Here is a 24309-nt window from a genome sequence, read left to right on the forward strand (position 1 = left end):
GGCTGTTTAATGTGGTTCCTAATACTATAACTCCTTCCCCAACCCTGCTAGTCACCTTTCCATTCTAGCTCATTGATTATTGTTTTGAATGAGAAACCTAGTTGAATCACACCCAGTTTACAGTGAATGTAAACTGCCCCTATGGTTGCAAAACCCTGACTCTAGACTGCTCCCTGCAGGCCAGCAGAAACAGGTGGACCCGGAGATATTCCGCGTGTTCTACACCTTCTGGAAGGAGACTGAGGCCGAGGCTCAGGAAGTGGCCCTGCCGGCCTCGGCCCTGGAGCACTTGGAGGCTAATGAGTGTGTCTTCAAGCTGTCCTCTTCGGTCAAGACCAGCCACGGCGTGGGCAAGATCGCCATGACACAGAGACGGCTGTTCCTGCTGACCGAAGGACGACCCGGGTACATGGAGGTCACCAAGTTCAGAGACATTGAGGTGAGTTAGGACCTAATTGATCTACGATACTACTACACTTTGTGATATACTGTATATTATTCATGATACTATATATTTTTATAGATATTACTACAATATGTGAATACATTGAAGGCTCTCGGATCAATAATGAAAAACATTTTTATTCACTCCGTCGGGGTCTCAACTTAGTGTTGGAAGTTAGAATAGTAGAATACACAAGGTACAATTTCGAAATTTGGTTGTACATCAACAGTTTTTGATGTCAATCACTGATAGTCATTCAATTAGCCCATGTCAGCTGGCCGCTACCAATCTAAAAAATGTTAGCTATCTAAACTTAGTAATCATGGTTGAATTACTGGCTGGGGGCATTTGATTTTGTTAGTCAGTCTCACTCAGATATCATATTAAAAACGGCAAACATTTCTCTCCATCGTATGGCAAAATGTGTAGAATTGTAGGAAATTAGCTGTAAAACATGGTGTATGCACCCCCATCAAAGTTGCCCATCCATGCATTAATCTATACAATAAAAGGAATGTGTTTGATGTGCTTATAGATGTGTAATCTATGCTCTGCTATGCAGCTAATGTAGACAACTACATCTGTTTTTTAAAAACACTCTATTTCATATACTGTCATATTGAGAAACAGGACATTTTCCTGGGTCTATCCATGTTATGATTGCTTATAGCAAGTGTTACAGTGCACTGTAAGTATGTCATAAGGCACTATAAATGCACTCATAAGGCCTTATACATGTGTACTATCATACAAAGTCTTACCAAATATGACATTACAAATATGAATGTCAAAGATGGTGTTAGGTGAATAATTGCTCCCAGATCTGTGGTCTTTACAACCATAGGAGTTGGCTATACAGAACAAACAGATCTGGCACCAGGCTAGTGAATAACCGGTTGGCTCTTGTACCTCAGGAGGTGAAGATCTCCTCTGCTCCCTTCCTACTGCTGAGGATCCCGTCTTTGAAGATCAAGACCACCCTGAGGAAGGAGACGTTCGAGGTCAACCTGAAGTCAGAGGTTGACCTCTGGCACCTCATGGTCAAGGAGATGTGGGCTGGAAGGAAGATGGCCGACAACCACAAGGTAGTATGTCAAAATGTGATTGGAAAATGTATTAATCTGTCTCTGGGTGTGTGTCAATTTATATAATTTTTTTGACTGAATTGTGCACCCGTTCACTACTTCCCACAATTCTAGGAATTGGGTTGGTGAAGGTATGGGCCTTATTTCACCATATGTCTTTTACTGTACTAGATATTTCCTTTCAAATCCATAAATGGAAGTGAACAAGGACATCCTTGGGGTGGAAGGAGAGATAATTGGGACATAGCTTCTCTCTCTATCCCGCTCTGCATACGACTATGTATGGCCAGTATGTAGCTACACTATGAAGGGAGTTTTTCTTTAGCAGCACAGATGGCCAACGTTAGCACTAAAACCATTCTGTCCTGATCCCACCCTGGGCCTCTCTGGCAGATTGGACTGTAGCTCAGTGGGTGTGGTTGACATTCCATGTAAGAGGGGGAGCTATGGAGTTTCATATGGGCTTGGCTCTATTGTTCAGCCAGTCCAAAGTCTGCACCACTCTCCAGCCTTCAGTTTCCCCTATTAAACTGCATGAAACAACATGGACGCTGCTGGCCCCCAGCCCATCTCACTTCATGTATTGTCGGCTTCTCTGTTATCACTGGAAAGACCGCATTTCCCAGGGTTAAGTTCTGGCTTTCTCTTTAATTAAGGCCTCATCCCCTGCTGCCTCCAGCTAGCCTAGCTCTGGATCTTTTTGTGCTGTCGTGGCATGACAATAACTACACTAGACAAGGAGTTGGTAAGACCGCACCAACAGATCTGGCACCAGGCTAGCCTCCCCCAACACATGGTTCAGATGCCATGGAGTTACCGTAAGAGCCAGTTGGTCTGGTTACAAACTACTGGCCCTAGAGATATTTTGCTTTCTATTCCTCTTCTCTTTTTCATGTTGACGTCAGCATGATGTCATGGGAAACAGACTCTTGTACATCTGGAGCATAGAATGTGTGACGTTCATCATAATTCATATACATATGAATAGAATCTCAAATCTGTATTGTTTCTCGCTCTTCCTTTCCTACTCTCACTTCCGCGCTCTCTCAGGACCCCCAGTATATGCAGCAGGCTCTGACCAACGCCCTGTTGATGGATGCAGTGGTTGGCTGTCTGCAGTCACAAAAGGCCATTTTTGCTGCAACCAAGCTGGCACACTTTGACAGAATGAAACTGGAAGGTATGGCAACTGAGATATTTGTGGAGCTATGAATTAGGTTTAAGCAGCTTGTGTCTCCCAAAGTTGATATTTTTACATGACAAAAAGACACTGGAAAAACATGAGATCATACCAAAAAATCCACAACATTTTAGATCATTGAAATGGATAACTTTACAGAAAGCGCATGTTTATAAGTCTTGTTTCTCAGGAGATTTTTTTTATTCATTTCAAACTTTGACCTCTGAGCTTTCTCTCCATCCTGAACAGTCCCGCTGATGGTCCCTAAATCCACGTCAGAGACCCTGAAACACAAGATCAACCCTTCTCTGGGCCTGACTAGCCCCCAGGCAGTGGATGTTCTGCTTTACACCCCAGGTAAACACTCAGGTACACTGTCAGTCTCAAAGGAACGTGTCAGTCATGACATCAGACACCGTTCCTGTTCAACAAACTGGGAACACTACATATCTATAGAATGATTTCCCAGTACTATAAACACCCTACAGGATGCTCAGTAAGTCACGTAGGTACTGCTGGTATTTCCCATTCAACCTAAACTCTCCTCCAGTCTAGGACATACCACGTACCCTCACACAGTACTCCTCAGATCATGACTGTCATGGTAGTACACCTCAAATCTGTGTTCTGTAGTCGAGGTATTGCATGACAACAACACCCGAGAGTCATGTTGTCTGTGTCCTAGTAACATATGTCACACTCCAGACCTGGTTTCAAATACTATTTAATAATCCTTCAAATACTTTGTGTTTGTTTTAATCTGCCTTGAGTGCCAGGTGCGTGGGGTTTGCACTTTTGTGACTATTCAATTGGTTCCATTACAACAGGCAAGCTCAATCAAGCATAGCTTAAGTATTTTAAATGGTGTTTGAACCCAGGTCTGTCACACCCGCTACTGCTGCTTGGACAGTGACGGTGTCAGGTTACAGGAGGAGGCTTGGCAGAAAGGGCTAGAGGCGTTTTTATTTTATTTCACTGCCTCTTAAACAAATAATGAGGCACAGCTTTTCCCAACTCATCACCACCAACCACTTCCTGTTGTGTTCCTTAGTTTCATCCTTAGGTTCATGCAGTGCTTACTGATAGTAGACTCATATAATAGTCTAAATAGAATCACTGTGATTGTTCCTCCTACTCAAACCACAAATGTTTATATTACAGTTGAAGTCTGAAGTTTACATACACCTTAACCAAATACATTTAAACTCAGTTTTTCACAATTCCTGACATTTAATCCTAGTAAATATTCCCTGTCTTAGGTCAGTTAGGGTCACCACTTTATTTTAAGAATGTGAAATGTCAGAATAATAGTAGAGATTTATTTCAGCTTTTATTTCTTTCATCACATTCCCAGTGGGTCAGAAGTATACATACACTCAATTAGTATTTGGTAGCATTCCCTTTAAATTGTTTAACTTGGGTCAAATGTTTTCGGGTAGCCTTCCACAAGCTTCCCACAATAAGTTTGGTGAATTTTGGCCCGTTCCTCCTGACAGAGCTGGTGTAACTGAGTCAGGTTTGTAGGCCTCCTTAATCGCACACGCTTTTTCAGTTCTGCCCACAAATTTTCTATAGGACTGAGGTCAGGGCTTTGTGATGGCCACTCCAATACCTTGACTTTGTTGTCCTTAAGCCATTTTGCCACAACATTGGAAGTATGTTTGGGGTCATTGTCCATTTGGAAGACCCATTTGCAACCAAGCAATATATCCACATAATTTTCCTGCCATCTATTTTGTGAAGTGCACCAGTCCCTCCTACAGCAAAGCACCCCCACAACATGATGCTGCCACCCCCGTGCTTCACAGTTGGGATGGTGTTCTTCGGCTTGCAAGCCTCCCCCTTTTTCTTCCAAACATAACGATGGTCATTATGGCCAAACAGTTCTATTTTTGTTTCATCAGACCAGAGGACATTTCTCCAAAAAGTACGATCTTTGTCTCCATGTGCAGTTGCAAACCGTAGTCTGGCTTTTTTTATGGAGGTTTTGGAGCAGTGGCTTCTTCCTTGCTGAGCGGCCTTTCAGGTTATATCGATATAGGACTCGTTTTACTGATACTTTTGACTCGTTTTACTGCTACTTTTTTGTAGATACTTTTGTAACCGTTTCCTCCAGCATCTTCACAAGGTCCATTTCTGTTGTTCTTGATTTGCACTTTTCGCACTAAATACGTTCATCCCTAGGAGACAGAACGCGTCTCCTTCCGGAGCGGTATGACGGCTGCGTGGTCCCATGGTGTTTATACTTGCGTACTATTCTTTGTACAGATGAACGTGTTCCCTTCAGGCGTTTTAAAATTGCTCCCAAGGATGAACCAGACTTGTGGAGGTCTACAATTATTTTTTCTGAGGTCTTGGCTGATTTCTTTTGATTTTCCCATGATGTCAAGCAAAGAGGCACTGAGTTTGAAGGTAGGCCTTGAAATACATTCACAGGTACACCTCCAATTGACTCAAATGATGTCAATTAGCCTAACAGAAGCTTCTAAAGCCATTACAATTTTCCAAGCTGTTTAAAGGCACAGTCAACTTAGTGTATGTAAACTTCTGACCCACTGGAAATGTGATACAGTGAAATAATCTGTCTGTAAACAATTGTTGGAAAAAGTAACTCGTCATGCACAAAGTAGATGTTCTAACCAACTTGCCAAAACTATAGTTTGTTAACAAGACATTTGGGGAGTGATTGAAAAAGAAGTTTTAATGACTGCAACCTAAGTGTGTGTAAATTTCCACAGACCTGTATTACACTATCTGACACAGTGAGATGTTTTTCTCTGACTCATTTGTACGGTTCGTGTTTTCACTGGGCACGTTGTAAGAAACATGCTCTAGTCTCCAAGGCTCCTCAGTCCCAGCACTCTGTGTAAAGGAGCCTGTGTCTTTTTTATTTGATTTATTTTACCTTTATTTAACTAGGCAAGTCAGTTAAGAACAAATTCTTATTTACAATGACGGCCTAGGAACAGTGGGTTAACTGCCTGTTCAGGGGCAGAACGACAGATTTGTACCTTGTCAGCTCTAACCACTAGGCTGCCCTAGTGACATCAAGGAACCAACAGCAGCTTCTTTGTTTAACACTGTGTCCCTTCTCCCTACTCCTTCCCCTGGTCCTCTCACAGACAGTGGTGTGTTTGTCTGAGCCTTCCCCATGATTGGTCCATCTGTAACCAATTAGAAGGGGGCATGGTAGTGGCCATGGTACGGGGCCTGGACTTGACACTCTAGGCCTGTGGTTCACAAACCTCTTCTTGGAGACCACCAAGACGTTCCATATCTTTGAACAATTCCAGAGCTAGCACACCTGATTCCACTTGTCAACTAATCATCAAACCCTTGAATAGGTAAATCAGGGGATCTAGTTCAGGGCTACAACAAACTTGTGAAATGTCTAGGTGGAGAGGTTTGAGAAGCACCGCTCTAGGCATTAGTTATAGTGCTACATCAGCTCAGAGCACCGTTGAAGTCCCAGCTCTCTGGGACTAAATGTAGGTCACTTATGTCTAGATTCCCTCCTCCCCTCCTTTCTGTTCTGTTCATCACTCCTCCCCAAGAAAGGGAGGATGTGACACATCAAGTTCTTTTCTTTTTCCTATTATGATTTGAAAAATAAATGTTAGGCCGTAAGAGGAAATGGAACAGCTAGGCTGAAGGAGGACAGATTTAGGTTGTAGTCCATAATATGGATTGATGTCTGAAAAGTTCCATATGTCTGCCATTGTGTAACTAAATGTTTACACTTCTTCAGTGTGTGTGTGTGTGTTAGAGAGATTCACCTTTGCACATAAGACACTAGATGTATTAGAATATACGTATTTATTATACATTAAGAATATTCAATGCATTTCAGCCTCAGCCTTCATCAGGGATTTTTTATATTTTTAACTTAATACAGTGCATTCGGAAAGTATTCAGACCCCTTGACTTTTCCCACATTTTGTTAGGTTACAGCCTTATTCTAAAATTGATTTAATAAAAAAAAATCTCTCGATCTACACACAATAGCCCATAATGACAAAGCGAAAACAAGTTTTTAGACATTTCTGCAAAAAATTAAAAACATACCTTATTTAAGTATTCAGACCCTTTGCTATGAGACTATAAATTGAGCTCAGGTGCATCTTGTTTCCATTGATCATCCTTGACATATTTCTACAACTTGATTGGAGTCCACCTGTGGTAAATTCAATTGATTGGACAAGATTTGGAAAGGCACACCCTGTCTATATAAAGTCCCACAGTTGACAGTGCATGTCAGAGAAAAAACCAAGTCATGAGGTCGAAGGAATTGTCCTTAGAGCTTTGTTTTTGCTTTGTAATTATGGGCTATTGCATGCATGTTGAGGGGGGAAAAACAATTGAATCCATTTTAGAATAAGGCTGTAACAACATTGTGGGAGAAGTCAAGGGGCCTGAATACTTTCCAAATGCACTGTAGTTACCATCTCAACTAGTCAAGCCATGAGCTACTTACTGTATTTGAATCAGACCTACAGTATATAGACTTTTTCAGGATATGAGAAATATTCTGCCATGCTTGTAGGACAATAGAAATAGATGCATAGAAAAGGCAGTTCCTGCATTCAGCAATATTTTTGTTCACATTCTCAGGCCAGCTGGGTGTGTCGTCTGACTCTGAGGGTAATGGGAACCCCAAACTGTGGTGTGCCCTGAGTGACGGGAAGGTGGTGGTGTTTGATGCAGCCAGCTGGTCCATGCAGCAGAACCAAGTCCAAGTGGGAACTTCACGAGTGGTATGGCTGTGGATGTGGAATGGGGATGGGACCACTATTTTAAAGGAGTAGGCAAATTGAAGGGGGGAGGACAATTTATAGAATTATCAAAAAGCAGTAGTAATTCACTTACCACATTTAGTCGTCTTCTGCTTGGTCCCATTTGGCTATATTTAGTGTTTGTGTAGATGAAAATAACTCAAGGGATTCTGCTGACCCCTGGTGGGTACAGTATGTTATGACTGAAATTACCTACTTGGACCTGCTTCTATGTTTTTGAAATGGTACGGTTTTAAAATGGTGTTTTATGTCTGAAATGTCTTGGTGCCATGGTTTGAAATAGGCAGGTCACCTGGTTTGAAATAGGCAGGCCAGCCTGTCTGGTAACATGGTCCTGAGATTCCATGTTTTGTTGTTTTGTCCAGAACTGCATGCTGGGAGTGGACCGGCAGCAAGTGTGGATTGGCTCCCAGGATTCAGTAATTTACATAATCAGCACCCGCAGCATGTCCTGTAACAAGCAACTGACAGACCACCGCAGTGAGGTCACAGGGCTGTCCCTAGGGGAACGCAGCGAGAAATACAGGTGAAGGGTGACGATGACATGCAGTTGAAAACTATCCGGCTGGCTTAAACTTACATTTACAGTAATGTTGATTAATGAGCACTGTCCTTGTAAAATGAAATGTAATATAGTGAAGTTAAACATACAGCTACTACTGGCATCATATCCACAGAGAGAGCTGTCTTTTTAGGACCGCATGATAACAGCATCAATGAGCAGTCCCAGCTCGATGTAAAATTGTTTTAAGTATAACATCCTTTCTTTATGCCTGGGTCGTGTTCATTAGGCACCAAAAGGAGGACAATGGACTTAAGCAGGGAGCGACTATCTGAACGTGTCCAATATGAAATGCTCTTTCCCGTTTTTAAAAACATTTCGCTACTGTGTGCCACAATAAACACGACCCTGCTGATTTTATTTCCCTGTGGTTATGAATAACATGAATCTTTACCTGAACATGTATTCCCTGTTGCAGCCCCAAGGTGGCATACTCCTGCAGTGCGGAGGGTGCAGTGATAGTGTGGGACGTGTCCACGTTACAGGTCAGGAAACAGTTCCAGGTCTCCTGCGACCGTCTCCAGTCCGTTCAGCTCTGCAATGGAACCCTATGGTGCTGTAAGTACACGTACAAGCATAAAAATAGGGTACTTCAAATAACTTCTGGTTGTACTATACTACTGTGTATATTTATTTATTTTTATTTCACATTTATTTAACCAGGTAGGCCAGTTGAGAACAAGTTCTCATTTACAACTGCGACCTGGCCAAGATAAAGCAAAGCAGTGCGACACAAACAACAACACAGAGTTACACATGGAATAAACAAACATACAGTCAATAACACAATAGAAAAAGTATATGTACAGTGTGTGCAAATGAGGTGAGGTAAGGCAATAAATAGGCCATAGTGGCGAAATAATTACAATTTAGCAATTAAACACTGGAGTGATAGATGTACAGAAGATGAATGTGCAAGTAGAGATACTGGGGTGCAAAGGAGCAAAAAAAAAAAAAAACAATATGGGGATGAGGTAGTTGGATGGGCTATTAAGAGATGGGCTATATACAGGTGCAGTGATCTGTGAGCTGCTCTGACAGCTGGTGCTTAAAGTTAGTGAGGGAGAAATGGGTCTCCAGCTTCAGTGATTTTTGCAATTCGTTCCAGTCATTGGCAGCAGAGACCTGGAAGGAAAGGCAGCCAAAAGAGGAATTGGCGTTGGGGGAGACCAGTGAAATATACCTGCTGGAGTGGGTGCTACGGGTGGGTGCTGCTATGGTGACCAGTGAGCTGAGATAAGGCGGGACTTTACCTAGCAAAGACTTATAGATGACCTGGAGCCAGTGGGTTTGGTGACGAATATGAAGCGAGTGCCAGACAACGAGAACATACAGGTCGCTGTGGTGGGTAGTATATGGGGCTTTGGTGACAAAACGGATGGCACTGTGATAGACTGCATCCACTTTGCTGAGTAGAGTGTTGGAGGCTATTTTGTAAATGACATTGCCGAAGTCAAGTATCGGTAGGATGGTCAGTTTTACGAGGGTATGTTTGGCAGCATGAGTGAAGGATGCTTTGTTGCGAAATAGGAAGCCGATTCTAGATTTAATTTTGGATTGGAGATGCTTAATGTGAGTCTGGAAGGAGAGTTTACAGTCTAACCAAACACCTAGGTATTTGTAGTTTGTAGGTAATTTGTAGGTATTTGTAGCCCACATATTCTAAGTCAGAACCGTCCAGAGTAGTGATGCTGGACCGGCAGGCAGGTGTGGGCAGAGATCGGTTGAAGAGCATGCATTTAGTTTTACTTGCATTTTAGAGCAGTTGGAGGCAACGGAAGGAGAGTTGTATGGCATTGAAGCTCGTCTGGAGGTTTGTTAATGCAGTGTCTAAAGAAGGGCCAGAAGTATACAACATGGTGTCGTCTGCTTGGAGGTGGATCACAGATGACAGATGGATTCTTATTGATTGTTTTATTTGTGATTTGGGCATGTTATTCCTCCTACATCATTCAGGTGCCAGAGACTGCATTATGGAGGTGTGGAAAAACGGAATGTTACATCGCAAGATCTCCCTTCCTGAGCAGCTCTGTGGCTCCCCAACTGCCTTCAGCAGCCTCCTGCTCTACCATGAGGTGGGTAGTGTCTGTGGTCATATAGAGATATACAGTGCATTCGGAAAGTATTCAGACCCCTTTTTCCACCTTTCCCCCCCCCCATCAATCTTCACACAATACCCCATAATGACACATTTTTAGAAATTTGAAAAGCTGAGATCACATTTACAGAAGTATTCAGACCCTTTACTCAGTACTTTGTTGAAGCGCCTTTGACAGCAATTACAGCCTCGAGTCTAATTGGGTATGACGCTACAAACTTGGCACACCTCTATTTGGGAGTTTCTCCCATTCTTCTCTGCAGATCCTCGGGATCGGGTTCAAGTCTGGGCTCTTGCTGGACCACTCAAGGACATTCAGACACTTGTCCCGAAGCCACTCCTGCGTTGTCTTGACTGTGTGCTTAGGGTTTTGTCCTGTTGGAAGGTGAACCTTCACCCCAGTCTGAGGTCCTGAGCAGATTATCATCAAGGATCTCTCTGGACTTTGCTCCGTTCATCTTTCCCTCGAACCTGACTAGTATCCCAGTCCCTGCCGCTGAAGAACATCCCCGCAGCATGATGCTGCCACCACCATGCTTCACCGTAGAGATAGTGTCAGGTTTCCTCCAGACGTGACATTTAGCATTCAGGCCAAGGAGTTCAATTTTGGTTTCATCAGACCAGGGAATCTTGTTTCTCATGGTCTGAGACTCCTTTAGGTGCCTTTTGGCAAACTCCAAGCGGGCTGTCATGTGCCTTTTTACTGAGGAGTGGCTTCCGTCTGGACACTACAATAAAGGCCTGATTGGTGGAGTGCTGCAGAGATGGTTGTCCTTCTGGAACGTTCTCCCATCTCCACAGAGGAACTATCAGTGACCATCAGGTACTTGGGCACAATTCCCTTCTCCCCTGATTGCTCAGTTTGGCTGGGCGGCCAGCTCTAGGACGAGTCTTGGTTCCAAACTTCTTCCATTTAAGAATGATGGAGGCCACTGTGTTCTCGGGGACCTTCAATGCTGCAGAAATGTTTTGGTACCTTTCCCCAGATCTGTGCCTCCACACAATCCTGTCTCGGAGCTGTACGGACAATTCCTTTGACCTCATGGCTTGGTTTTTGCTCTGACATACACTGTCAACTGTGGGATCTTATATAGACAGGTGAGCTTTTCCAAATAATGTCTAATCAATTTAATTGACCACAGGTGGATTCCAAGTTGTAGAAACATCTCAAGGATGATCAATGATGCACCTGAGCTCAAACATTTCTAAAAACCTGTTTTCACTTTTTCATTGTGGAGTATTATTGTTTGTAGATTGAGGGGAAAAAAATATGTAATCAATTTTAAGCTGTAACAAAATGTGGAAAAAGTCAAGGTGTCTGAATACTCTCCAGCTGTACTGTGTGTATATATATCTCTATCCATCTATCTATACACATATACTGAGTATATAACATGTTAACACCTGCTCTTTCCATGACATAGACTGACCAGGTGAAGCTCTGATCCCTTATTGATGTCACTTGTTAAATCTACTTCAGTCAGTGTAGATGAATGGGAGGAGACGGGTTAAAGAAGGATTTGAGACATGGATTGTGTGCCATTGAGAGTGAATGGGAAATACAAAATATTGAATTTCCTATGAACAGGGTATGGTAGTAGTAGGTGCCAGGCGCACCGGTTTGTGTCAAGAACTGCAACGCTGCTGGGTTTTTCATGCTAAACAGTTTGCCTTGTGTATCAAGAATGGTCCACCACCCAAAGGACATCCAGCCAACTTGACACAACTTTAGGAAGCATTGGGGCAGCACCCCTGTGGAACGCTTTCGACACCTTGTAGAGTCTATGCCCTGACGAATTGAGACTGTTCTTAGGGCAAAAGGGGGTGCAACTCAATATTAGGAAGGTGTACCTAATATTTGCTATACTCCGTGTATAGTCACAAAGGCAATTCAGTCGATATAAAACACTAACATTTTCCTCCTTTTTGAACAACCCCTACGTGTGTGTGTGTGTGTGTGTGATGAGCTGAAGTAAAATATCCTCGAAAAATGTTCCATACACACGTAAAGCTTATTTCTCTCAAATTTAGTGCACAAATTTGTTTACATTCTTGTTAGTGAGCATTTCTCCAAGATAATCCATCCACCTGCCAGGTGTGGCATATCAAGAAGCTGATTAAAAAGCATGATCATTACACAAGTGCACCTTGTGCTGGAGAAAATAAAATGCCACTCTAAAATGTGCATTTTTGTCACGACACAATGCCACAGATGTCTCAAGTTGAGGGAGTGTGCAATTGGCATGCTGACTGCAGGATTGTCCACCAGAGCTGTTGCCAGATAATTTAATGTCCGTTTCTCTACCATAAGCCGCTTCAAACGTTGTTTTAGAGAATTTGGCAGTACGTCCACCTGGCCTCACAACCGCAGACCACGTGTTACCACGCCAACCCAGGAACTCCACATCTGGTTTCTTCACTTGCGGGATTGTCTGAGATCAGCCACCCTGACAGGTGATGAAACTGAGGAGTTTTTCAGTCTGAAATAAAGCCATTTTTTGGGGGGGAAAACCTCATCCTGATTGTCTGGGCCTGGCTCCTAAGTGGGTGGGTATGGTAAAAGGCAGAGGTGGGACCAAGTCATTGTTTTACAAGTCATAAGTAAGTCTCGAGCCTTAGCACTCAAGTCCCAAGTCAAGTCCCAAGTGAAGACAGGCAAGTCCGAGTCAAGTCTCAAGTTCTAAACTTTGAGTTGAGTCCTAAACAAGTCATAATGTGCTCTTCACCAAATGTAATACCATTTCATATTTTTAACAAGAGTAATAGTTAGTATATTAAATGTATGCAATTCATGAATGCTTTTAAAAATATATTTATTGTTTTCCAAATAAACTTTATATTTCCATGGAAATAAATTAAATTACCTGCTTGTCAATATGACAAGAGTCCAAGTCAATGTGACTCGAGTCCACACCTCTGGTAAAAGGTGCCAGGCGCACCACTTTGAGCGTGTCAAACTGTGAAATGTGTGTGTGTGTGTGTGTGTGTGTGTATGTATATATATATATATATATATATATATATATATATATATATATATCTTATTTTATTATCTCAAATGGAATAATGATGAGGATCAAAGATCATACCCCCAAGACATGGTAACCTCTTACCATATCTGTAATCCTGGTAGCTTCTACATTAAGGTAGAAGTCTTTAGATACATAGACTATTCTTATTTACAATAGAAGTGACTCCAAAATGACACTATGCATTATTTACCATTTCATTTCTATTGGGCACATAATAATCAAACAAACCAAATGAACTGCAAATGCATCCAACACGTTTGTAGAGTCACAAGCTTGATTAAGTCATTGCATGCTAGAAATATGGGACCAAATACTACACTTTTGACTACATTATTTATAAGAATCTTTAGGGGGTGTCAATTTTTAATCCTACCTTTTTTGAGAGAAAACATATATTACAATATCTTTCTCTGAGCAATTGTATTAGTATAAAATAATTTCCTTTTTTTGTTGCATACAATAACTCAGTATTTTATTTATTTTATACTCTATTTATTGCTCATCTTTTTTCAAGGGTGTCAATCATTTCAATAATTTCGGACCCCACTGTATGTACATAGTATGTCATAGTTTACATACAGCCTACTGCGATCAGTGAGGTCTGGGCTACTTTGACATGGTATGGGAGTGATGATTGAAGCCGTGTGGTGTACCGTACGTGTTTCAGAGGGAGCAGCTGTGGACGGCCTGTATAGACGTAGGGGAGCTGTGTGTGTGGCACCTCAGGGAGCCCACCAAGCCTTTCCAGAGGATCCAGTTGCCTGACTGTGCAGGCGTCACCTGCCTTATCAAGGTCAAAAACCAGGTGAGATTGTCTGTAGACTGCACTGTAGGAGGAAAATGAGTGTGCTTCTATTCTACTCTACTGTACTTTCTATAATATGGCATTGCTTGGATACTCCACTGGATTAGCTGCATTACTTAGTTCTGTATTAAGGTATTATGTGAAAGTTTAACCTAGGTTTAAAGTATTAACAGGCCCAAATCACCATGGGTTCCCTTTCCCGCTCCTTTCCCGCCCTTTTCATATTTTTTTCCCGCTTTTAAAAAATACTGACTAGATCATTCCTATCACAATGCACTCTGGCATGTCAATTGTCAATTCAGCATGTCTTAAAACCAGAAATGAGATGTGTCCTTTATGGTGATGAAATAATCTGTTAACCGGTCCTGTCAGATCTGGGTTGGGGGCCGAGGGTGGAGTTCGGGGAAGTCCAGGGGGAAGATCTACGTAGTGGATGCCCAGCGACACACGGTGGAGAAGGAGCTGGTAGCTCACACAGACTGTGTCCAGGCACTGTGCTCCGCAGAGGACCGCTATGTGCTGAGTGGGGCAGCCCGCGAGGACGGGAAGATAGCCATCTGGAAAGTGGAGTAACTTGAGTGGAAATTCAACACTGCCACCTGGTAGCTGGGGGTCAGAACAGGATTGTGTTCAGTAGGCACCAAACGGTAGAAAACTGACTGAAACAGGAACTTGTTCATTAAGAAACGTTCATTTTTGTTAACCATTGAAAATTGTTTTGAAGGTGTGCCCTAATAACCCAGGTGATTATGAGCAGTTGGGATATCAACTCTTGTCATGATTTGTGATTGCCTGTGGATGGATGACCAACCCAAAGTTCACCTGATTGCATAGGATGTCTTTTAATTGATGGAATAAACTTTCCAACCTATAGTTTTAAACACATGGATCTTATTGTTTATGTTAAATGGAAACTATTTAGGTATTTGTTTCATTAGTCCATTGTTGATATAATCACAACATGTTTTGAATATCAGAAATACATTTTTCAAGATATTTAATTTAAAAAATACAGAAATACTGCCGTTGTGATGCATTTTTGGACTATATCAACAATGAACTAATGAAACAAATACCAAAACAGTTTGGGGTGTCATTTTCCTTTTAAGCAGTACACTGCTTATTGTATTATTTACATCAAAGGAGGAACCTTAGATGTTTTTATATTGGGATGCTTCACAGGTTACTCACATCCAAATAAGTATTTCATATTTAATGTATGTGCTTTTTCTTCTAAATATGTTTTTGTATGTTTAATTCACTCAACCCAAACTATGCATTTTAGTATTATTAAAATGTTTAGTAATGTATTTGTCTCAGTCTTCATATAACATGACACAAGCTACTTCTTCTAACATTTTAAATGAACAAGTGAAATATTTTCCATTAATATTAGTGTTTCTTGTATATTCTTTATAGGAGAACATATTGTTTTGTAATATGCCTTTTGCCACCAGGGGACAGTACAGCCTCTATTACATTTTAATTCACATCCCAGAACTGTCTTCTGTAAACTGTTTGTGTAGGCTACATGTCAATCTCATGACATGTAGCCATTGTAATGACAAACTAAATACTTTAATTTCTCTATATAGCGATTTGGTGGAACAAGCTTCCCCCTAACATCAGGACAGCCGAGTCACTGCCCATCTTCTGAAAACTCCTGAAAACCTACAGTACCTTTTCAAAAAGTATTTTGATTCATCCCACAGCACAACAACAATATTCAGCTATACTACCATTTTTTATTCTTGAGGATTATAACATGTTAACCCTCTTGGCCCATATATAATCAGATGTAATAATTTGGCTGCCTTCATGCAGTAATCTTTATTTAGATTTGTATTAAATCCTGTTACGGTGGCTACAGGCAAGCCCGTATCTACATCATCTGAGAATCCTCTCATTAATCACACCAGCAGATGGCAAAATCATCAAAGTCATCATCCAAATGCCAGAGTGTTCCAATTTTTATTATCTAACTGTTGCCGGCTCTACAAATATAAATCCCTCTCCTCTCTGTGTTCATACAATGCAACACATAAACAATCACAGACCACATTTTAAATCCAGCTGTAGATTAGAGATGGGGGATTTTTAAAAACAATGTTTTTTGGTCATAACTACAACTTTGCTATGAATTGTAGTAATTGAATCCAGGGACGTCTAAGACCTTTTGAGGTTGAATCTATAATACTAGGATTACATTACACAGGGGCCCCGTTGAATCAAGCATCTATACATAGTCATTTAGCAGACACTCATATCCAGAGCGACTTAGTCACAATTAGGGTTAAGTGCCTTGCTCAAGGGCACAATTCAACAGATTTTTTTTTACCTAGTCAGCTCGGGGATTCGAACCAGAAACCTTTCGGTTACTGGCCCAGTGCAGGTAGCTACTATGGGTAGGCTACCTGCTACCAACCCACAGACTGGGTGACAGCAACAAGATTAGTCCAACACCCATCATGACATCATTTATACACACGTACAGTATATAACAGGAAGACTCCTCCCCTCACAGACATATCAATTCCCAGAAGAAGTATTGTGTGTGTGGGCTGGTAATGGCTGGAGCAGAATAAGTGGTAAGTTATCAACAATATCAAACACATGGTTTCCATGCGTTTGATGCCATTCCATTCGCTCCGTTCCAGACGTTATGAGCTGTCCTCCCCTCATTAGCCTACACTGTTCCCTATACAGTGCACTACTTTAGATCTGAGCCCTTGTCAAAAGTAATGCACTATATAGGGAATAGGATGCCATTTGCGACCTAGCTACTATGCAGAGTAAGGTCTGGTTGCTGGTCATAGTGTTGCTTCATAATGGCTGATAGTGGGGGTGTTTTTTCAGACTATTTGTATTTACAATAAAAGGCCTTGAAATATTGAAGATGAAAATTACCTAGCAAAACTGCATTACCAATTTACCAAACCATTATGTAAGATGGTCTTGGAGCACCATTGTCCTGACCTGGGTCTGTCATTTTTCTGTAAACCTGTTTTCTGTAAATCATGAGGATTGGATGATTCCCTATGCCAAGGGTTACTCCGTTGGAAGCTTTTAATACTCATCGTGTGTGGGTGTTTTCAAGTGTGTGTGGGTGATTGTGCATAAGGAATAAGAATCTGCCTCTTTTTATGAGTCCACACAGAACGCTGCTGAGTGAACAACCACTTGCTATCGGCAGAGAGGGATGGATGTATGCACAGTATGTGGCAGTTGAACCGAGAGGGGTCTTTATTCTGTGTTTGCCAAATGGATAGAACTCTACCATATCTACTGTATACCGGTATCCGTTCCTTCTATTTGATAGGCAAAATGGTTGGCTACGGTAAATGTCATCTGTACATAGTGGCAAGAAAAAGTATGTGAACCCTTTGGAATTACTTGGATTTCTGCATAGATTTGTCATGAAATTGGATCTGATCTTCATTTAAGTCACAACAATCGACAGTCTGCTTAAACTAATAAAACAAACAATTATACGTTTTCATGTCTTTATTGAACAGATTGTAAACATTCACAGTGCAGTGTGGGAAAGGTATGTGAACCCTTGGATGTCTAACTGGTTGACCCTCCTTTTTGCAGCAAGAACCTCAACCAAACATTTTCTGTAGTTGGGGATCAGACCTGCACAACGATCAGGAGGAATTTTGGACCATTCCTCTTTACAAAATGGTATCAGTTCAGCAATATTCTCGGGATATCTGATGTGAACCACGCTTTTGAGGTCATGCCACCGCATCTCAATCGGGTTGAGGTCAGAACTCTGACTGGGCCACTCCAGAAGGGGTATTTTCTTCTGTTAACCATTCTGTTGATCACCCAACTTCTGTTGAGCTTCAATGGTGGACAGATAGTCTTACATTCTCCTGCAAAATGTCTTGATAAACTTGGGAATTCATTTTTCCGTTGATAGCAAGCCATCCAGGCACTGAGGCAGCAAAGCAGCCGCAAACCATGATGCTACCTCCACCATACTTTACAGTGGGGATGAGGTTTTGATGTTGGTGTTCTGTGCCTTTTTTTTCTCCACACATAGTGTTGTGTTCCTTCCAAACAACTCAACTTTAGTTTCATCTGTCCACAGAATATTTTGCCAGTAGCACTGTGGAACATCCACTTTTGCGAACCTCAGACGTGCAGCAATGGTTTTTTGGACAGCAATGGCTTCTTCCGGGGTGTCCTCCCATGAACACCATTCTTGTTTACTGTTTTACGTATCGTAGACTCACCAGAGATGTTAGCATGTCCAAGAGATTTATGTAAGTCTTTAGCTGACATTCTAGGATTCTTCTTAACCTCATTGAGCATTCTGCGCTGTGCTCTTGCAGTCATCTTTGCAGGACAGCCACTCCTAGGGAGAGTAGCAACAGTGCTGAACTTTCTCCATTTATAGACAATTTGTCTTACCATGGACTGATGAACATCGAGGCTTTTAGAGATACTTTTGTAACCATTTCCTGCTTTATGCAAGTCAACAATTATTTTTCTTTTGAGATCTATTTTCTTCAAGGCATGGTTCACATCAAGCAATGCTGCTTGTGAATAGCAAACTCAAATTGTGTGGTTTTTTTTATAGGTCAGGGCAGCTCTAGCCAACATCTCCAATCTCGTCTCATTGATTGGATTCAAGGTTAGCTGACTCCTGACTCCAATTAGCTTTTGGAGAAGTCATTAGCCTAGGGGTTCACATTCTTTTTCCAACCTACACTGTAAATGTTTAAATGATGTATACAATATAGACAAGAAAAATACCATTTGTGTGTTATTAGTTTAAGCACAATGTGTTTGTCTATTGTTGTGACTTATGACCAATTTATGCATAAATCCAGATAATTCCAAAGGGTTCACATACTTTTTCTTGCCACTGTAGTTCAGGCCACGGTGGGTACTGTTAGTTGTATTGAAGTTCCATTGAGTCTCTCTTTATCAAGAGTCCTCGCACTCAACTATTGTATCACACACCTAATCATATGGAGTGGGAATTATGTTTCCCTTATATATATATATGATGGATACCACAGTAGTGCACATCCATCACAACACCCATATAGGACTGCAGGTAAGCATTGAATCATTACTGTAATGACAAGATATCAGTCATACACTTACTCTTTGTGGTGGAAATCCAGCAACAACAAAAAACATGGTTGTGATTTCCTCAAAAGAGAATGAGAAGGAGAGTTCGGTTACCAGTGAACAGGTGTTGCTGGCCTTGCACCCCTCTGATGTGGGGGAAGGGTGATGCAATTAGTAAATCGTGGCCCTTTTTGTTGAGACATAAATCAGTCTCCAGGTAACTTGACTCCACTGCGTGCAGATAGTGTATGCGCCAATGCACAGATCATGTCATCAACTTTACTTTGTCCTCTAATGGTAGGGTTGGAGTGGAGAGATATGACCCTAGATATGTAGGCTAGCTAGGCTACTTTAGGGGCAACCCCTTCTACTTGAAATTAAACATACTTGTGGTGTGTGAACAAATTGTGTGCAGAGAAGTAGGATAGCAAGTGGTCATTCAGTCAAATACATACACACACAACCACATAAATAGAAACTAAATAAAACCTTTTGAAAATGATAAGATCGATTCAAATATATGCAATAACAGCTATGTTCAAAATTATACAGTAGCGTATAACATACAGAACTGCGTAAAATGATTATTACATTAGCAGCTCACAGTAGATAATTTGTAACATTGTAAAAAATAAATAAAACATACACATCGACTTCTGGGGCAGCCTTAAATTTTAGAACGTTACATTGTAGCCTTTGATGTCTAATTTGTAACATTGTAAAAAATAAATAAAACATACACATCGACTTCTGAGGCAGCCTTAAATTTTAGAACGTTACATTGTAGCCTTTGACGTATTACAGTCATTGCTGGGGCATCGCAAAATGAATCACCAGGACTTGAAACATTTCAAGTAGAATGCTGTTTTAAAGTAACACTCAAGGTGTGGCGGCATGAATGTTTGGTGAGTGTGTGGCACTGCCTGCTACAGTTTTTCTAACGCCTGTCTGCTTCACAATTTTCCTGTGAGGGGTGTAGTTGCTTCAACTGTAGGCCGGTTGTTCCTGTCAGCCATATTGGAATGCTCGGCTCAGGATGGGGAATATACAGAACTCAACGAGCCTGGAGTGGTGGGCAGAGAAAGGAAAGCGCAGGAACCGCTAAGCAACTTCAGTTTTTAACGGATTTAAAACACATGTAAACGAGGAATTAAAACGGTTAACTAAAGTGAATTGATCCGACACGCGAATCGGAAAGGACAAAGTGAGTACAGTCATGTTTATTATATTATATTTGTATGTAAAATGTAGGCGGCTTCCAGTTGAAGCCTGTGTGTGTGATGGAGGATTTGCTGTGCCGACACTGACGTTTTCTTCACATAAAATTATAAGTTATTTTCCATATCAGTTAATATTCTGAGGTGATGCTCAATCATTGGTGTTGTCGCTCAATTGATACTTAATCGCTATAATGTGCCAAACGTAACAGTAACGTTAACCAATTCAAGCTAACAAAAACATTTTGGTTGTCATTGATTAAATCTTCAGGAAAGTAACGTTACTGTACATTTAATAGTTAACAATGACTCGGGAATCTCCAGAAATGGTTGTATATTACATTTCTTTCCACAATATGATCTTAAAGTCTTAGAGCATAGTCTATTCAATTATTGTTTCGTTTGTGTAGTCTATCTAGACTACCTTTCTGAGAGATGTATGTGGTAACTATAGGTAGCCTAGCCTATGGGTGTTTCCTGAAGATTTGTGATTCGCTACAGTTACACCCATGTGAAGCCTACGGCTGCCATTATATTTGACTATTGCCGTGGAATTCTTGTTACTGTTTACAACTGTAAGCTTCGCGTAGCCCGAGGCCCTTTAAATTACAGTGCAGTGAAGGCCTGTATTTTTAGGAGCAGTGAGTGACTCCTGAGTGTAAACCACCAGGCATATATTGTCATTGTTAGGCTACTTTTAGTTCATTTAGCCGAAATACAGGAGACTCGTGAATGTGATAGGATAGTCTGACGTTCATGTTATACATTATGAAATAAGTCTATATATCACATACTCTCTCTCTCTCTCTCTCTTTCACACACACACACACACACACACACACACACACACACACACACACACACACACACACACACACACACACAAAAAGGTGAAATCGGTTTTTGATATGCCATATGACCTTGGTCTGCCATAATATTGTGTTCGTGTTGACTATCCCAATGTTTTTCAGGGACGTTCCAAACATCTACTTGTCTGCTTGAGACTCACAATAAACCTCTGTAAAGAGTGAAGGGTGGGACAGTATTGCACTCTGGGCCACTTGATTAAGTGTCTCTGAGTAGGAGTGCTGATCTAGGATCAGGTTAACCTTGTCCATAATAGTCTGAATTATTACGATTTAAATGGCAATACTGATCCTAGATCAAAACTCCTACTCTGAGACACTTGACAAATACAGGACCAGATCCCCCACTTTTGAAAGTACACTTTCAGAGCCAGGAGAGCAGATGTGTAGACAGATACAGACTTCATGATGACACATAAACAAACACTTGTACAGTTTGTAATCTAATGGCTTGGCAGTAATACGGGGGATGAAAGGAAACATACAGACTTTGATTTGACTCATTCATTGCTTAATGAATTCATTCCAAGACTTCCAGGGGCCACTCGGTGGGTGTCTGTGAGTACGTGCGTGGATGCATGCTTGTGTCTGTGTCTGTCAGTGTGCGTGCACACATGACATTGTCCACTGAGTACGCCTAGACCTAACCATGCTCATCATATCCACCTCAGGCAAGTTGGGATCCCACACGGACATAGGCTATATTCCACATCATCCTCCTTATTCTGCCTATTGTTGTTTTAGCTGCAGAAGAAGAGGAGCTGTGCCTGAAGCAGCGGCTGTGACAGGAAGGACAAATTAACAATGTTCTCCAGTTGTGCTGCTGCATTCTGCATTAGATTGGCCTTCCAGGATGCAGCCTAGCCTGGCTGCCTCACACACACAAGACACACTGTCCCTCAGGATTCTGGGGGGGAAACGCCTTTTTCCTCTCTACTCAGCAGCAGCAGTTTCATATTGTGTGTGAGAGATTGAGAAGAGAGAGGATTTGCTGTGCTGTGATGCAGCTGTGGCTATTATGTGAATTGTTGTGTTGCATTTTGACCTGATGAGCTGCAGTGGTAAATAACATGTTTCACAAACACAGGTTTTAGAGTAGGTCTGTTCTGCTGCTGGCATTTATAATGGACACGTTGGAGTTCCAGCCTCAGATCCCTAAACCATAATTACAAAACAAAGATGGAGTGTCTTTGTGTGTGTGTGTGTGTCTGTGTCCATTTTGAACACTTTGTTTCATTATTCTCTCCATTTCTTTGGTCGGAGGCGTAAATAACAGATTAACATCAAGTTTATTGCTTCCACTCGGTACGCAGCATGGTTTCACAGCCAGCATCATGTTGCAGTTCACTCCAACTTTAATTGACTCCAGTTTCCCTCTGATCATAGCTTGTATGTTTCATAGATGTGTTCATTCATAACTCCTTGAACTCTCTCTGTGAGAATGGATGAGTTGATTGAAAACAGTTGTTGTTTTCAGTCTGTATGTAAATGCCTGCGTGTGTGATCGTCCTCTATTATAACTATATTATAAACTATATTATATATTAAGCAATAAGGCCTGGGGAGAGGTGTGGTATATGGCCAATATACCACGGCTAAGGGCTGTTCTTAAACACGACCAATGTAATTAGAGCAGTAAAAATAAATGTTTTGTCATACCCGTGGTATATGGTCTGTTATACCATGGCTGTCAGCCAATCGGCATTCTGGGCTCGAACCACCCAGTTTATAATATATTATAAAGTGTACTGTGATTTGCCTTAGCAGCATAATCTTAAATGAATAGTGTGGAGGATACTGGCTACTGATTACTGTATTGGCTGACTGACCTGTCAATTAAAGTCAATGACTATGTGAGGCTGCTTGACAACCTTTATTCTCTTCCTCTATTAAGTCTCAATTAGGAAAATTGTGTTGTCTTACACTGTGGAAAAAAACACACAAACAACCATATATTGTGAAAAAAACCAGTGTGGATAAACTGAGGTATTGTCGAATTAAATAGAAGTTTATTGGTTACATACACAGATTTGCAGGTGCAGCGAAGTGCTAGTGTTTCCTACTCCAACAGTGCAGTAATACCTACCAATTAAAAACAATACACACAAAAATCTGAAATATCAGAACGAGAGATGTCAGAGACCGGAATATAAATATAATAGTATGTGGACACCTGCTCGTCAAACATCTTATTCCAAAATCATGGGCATAAATATGGAGTTGGTCCCCCCTTTAACTGCTATAACAGCCTCCAATCTTCTGTGAAGGCGTTCCACGATGTTGCAACATTGCTGTGGGGACTTGCTTCCATTCAGCCACAAGAGCATTAGTGAGGTCGGGCACTGATGTTGGGCGATTAGGCCTGGCTCGCAGTCAGCGTTCCAATTCATCCCAAAGGTTACCAATGGGGTTGAGGTCAGGGCTCTGTGCATGCCAGTCCAGTTCTTCCACACCGATCTCGACAAACCATTTCTGTATGGACCTCACTTTGTGCACGGGGGCATTGTCATGCTGAAACAGGAAAGAGCCTTCCCCAAACTGTTGCCATAAAGTCCGAAGCACAGAATCGTCTAGAATGTGTATGCTGTAGCGTTAAGATTTCCCTTCACTGGAAGGGGTCTAGCCCGAACCATGAAAAACAGCCCCAGACCATTATTCATCCTCCACCAAACTTTACAGTTGGCACTATGCATTGGGCAGGTAGCGTTCTCCTGGCATCCTCCAAACCCAGATTTGTCCAGATGGTGAAGCGTGATTCATCACTCCAGAGAACGTGTGTCCACTGCTCCAAAGTCCAATAGCGGCGAACTTCACACCACTCCAGCCAACGCTTGTTATTGCGCATTGTGATCTTAGGCTTGTGTGTGTCTGCTCGGCCATGGAAACTAATTTCATGAAGCCCCTGCTGAACAGTTATTGTGCTGACAGTGCTTCCAGAGGCAGTTTGGAACTCTGTAGTGAGTGTTGCAACCGAGGACAGACGATTCTTATGGGTTATGCGCTTCAGCACTTGGCGGTCTCGTTCTGTGAGCTCGTGTGACCTACTACTTCGCGGCTGAGCTGTTGTTGCTCCTGGACATTTTCATTTCAGAATAACAGCACTTTGACCGTGACAGCTCTAGCAGGGCAGAAATTTTA

The 24309-nt window shown here is 41.7% G+C and overlaps 1 protein-coding gene across 4 annotated transcripts in view; it reads left to right on the forward strand.

The window, feature by feature from the left end:
* The window catches only part of LOC139392033 (DENN domain-containing protein 3-like), a 49752-nt gene extending 34442 nt beyond the window's left edge, over positions 1-15310 (forward strand). For 3 of the 4 annotated variants that reach the window (XM_071139682.1, XM_071139683.1, XM_071139681.1), the window contains 10 exons: positions 180-439; positions 1360-1530; positions 2581-2710; positions 2960-3067; positions 7322-7464; positions 7869-8029; positions 8484-8623; positions 10022-10140; positions 13863-14000; positions 14373-15310. In XM_071139682.1, the coding sequence (XP_070995783.1) occupies positions 180-439; positions 1360-1530; positions 2581-2710; positions 2960-3067; positions 7322-7464; positions 7869-8029; positions 8484-8623; positions 10022-10140; positions 13863-14000; positions 14373-14573 (1571 nt within the window). In that variant the 3' untranslated portion in view covers positions 14574-15310. The remainder of the gene's footprint in view (positions 1-179; positions 440-1359; positions 1531-2580; positions 2711-2959; positions 3068-7321; positions 7465-7868; positions 8030-8483; positions 8624-10021; positions 10141-13862; positions 14001-14372) is intronic. The other variant, XR_011629633.1, reaches the window with a different exon arrangement.
* The last annotated feature ends 8999 nt before the right edge of the window (positions 15311-24309 follow it).

The sequence above is a fragment of the Oncorhynchus clarkii genome, chromosome 32, assembly GCF_045791955.1.
Source record: "Oncorhynchus clarkii lewisi isolate Uvic-CL-2024 chromosome 32, UVic_Ocla_1.0, whole genome shotgun sequence".
Taxonomy (NCBI): Eukaryota; Metazoa; Chordata; class Actinopteri; order Salmoniformes; family Salmonidae; genus Oncorhynchus; species Oncorhynchus clarkii.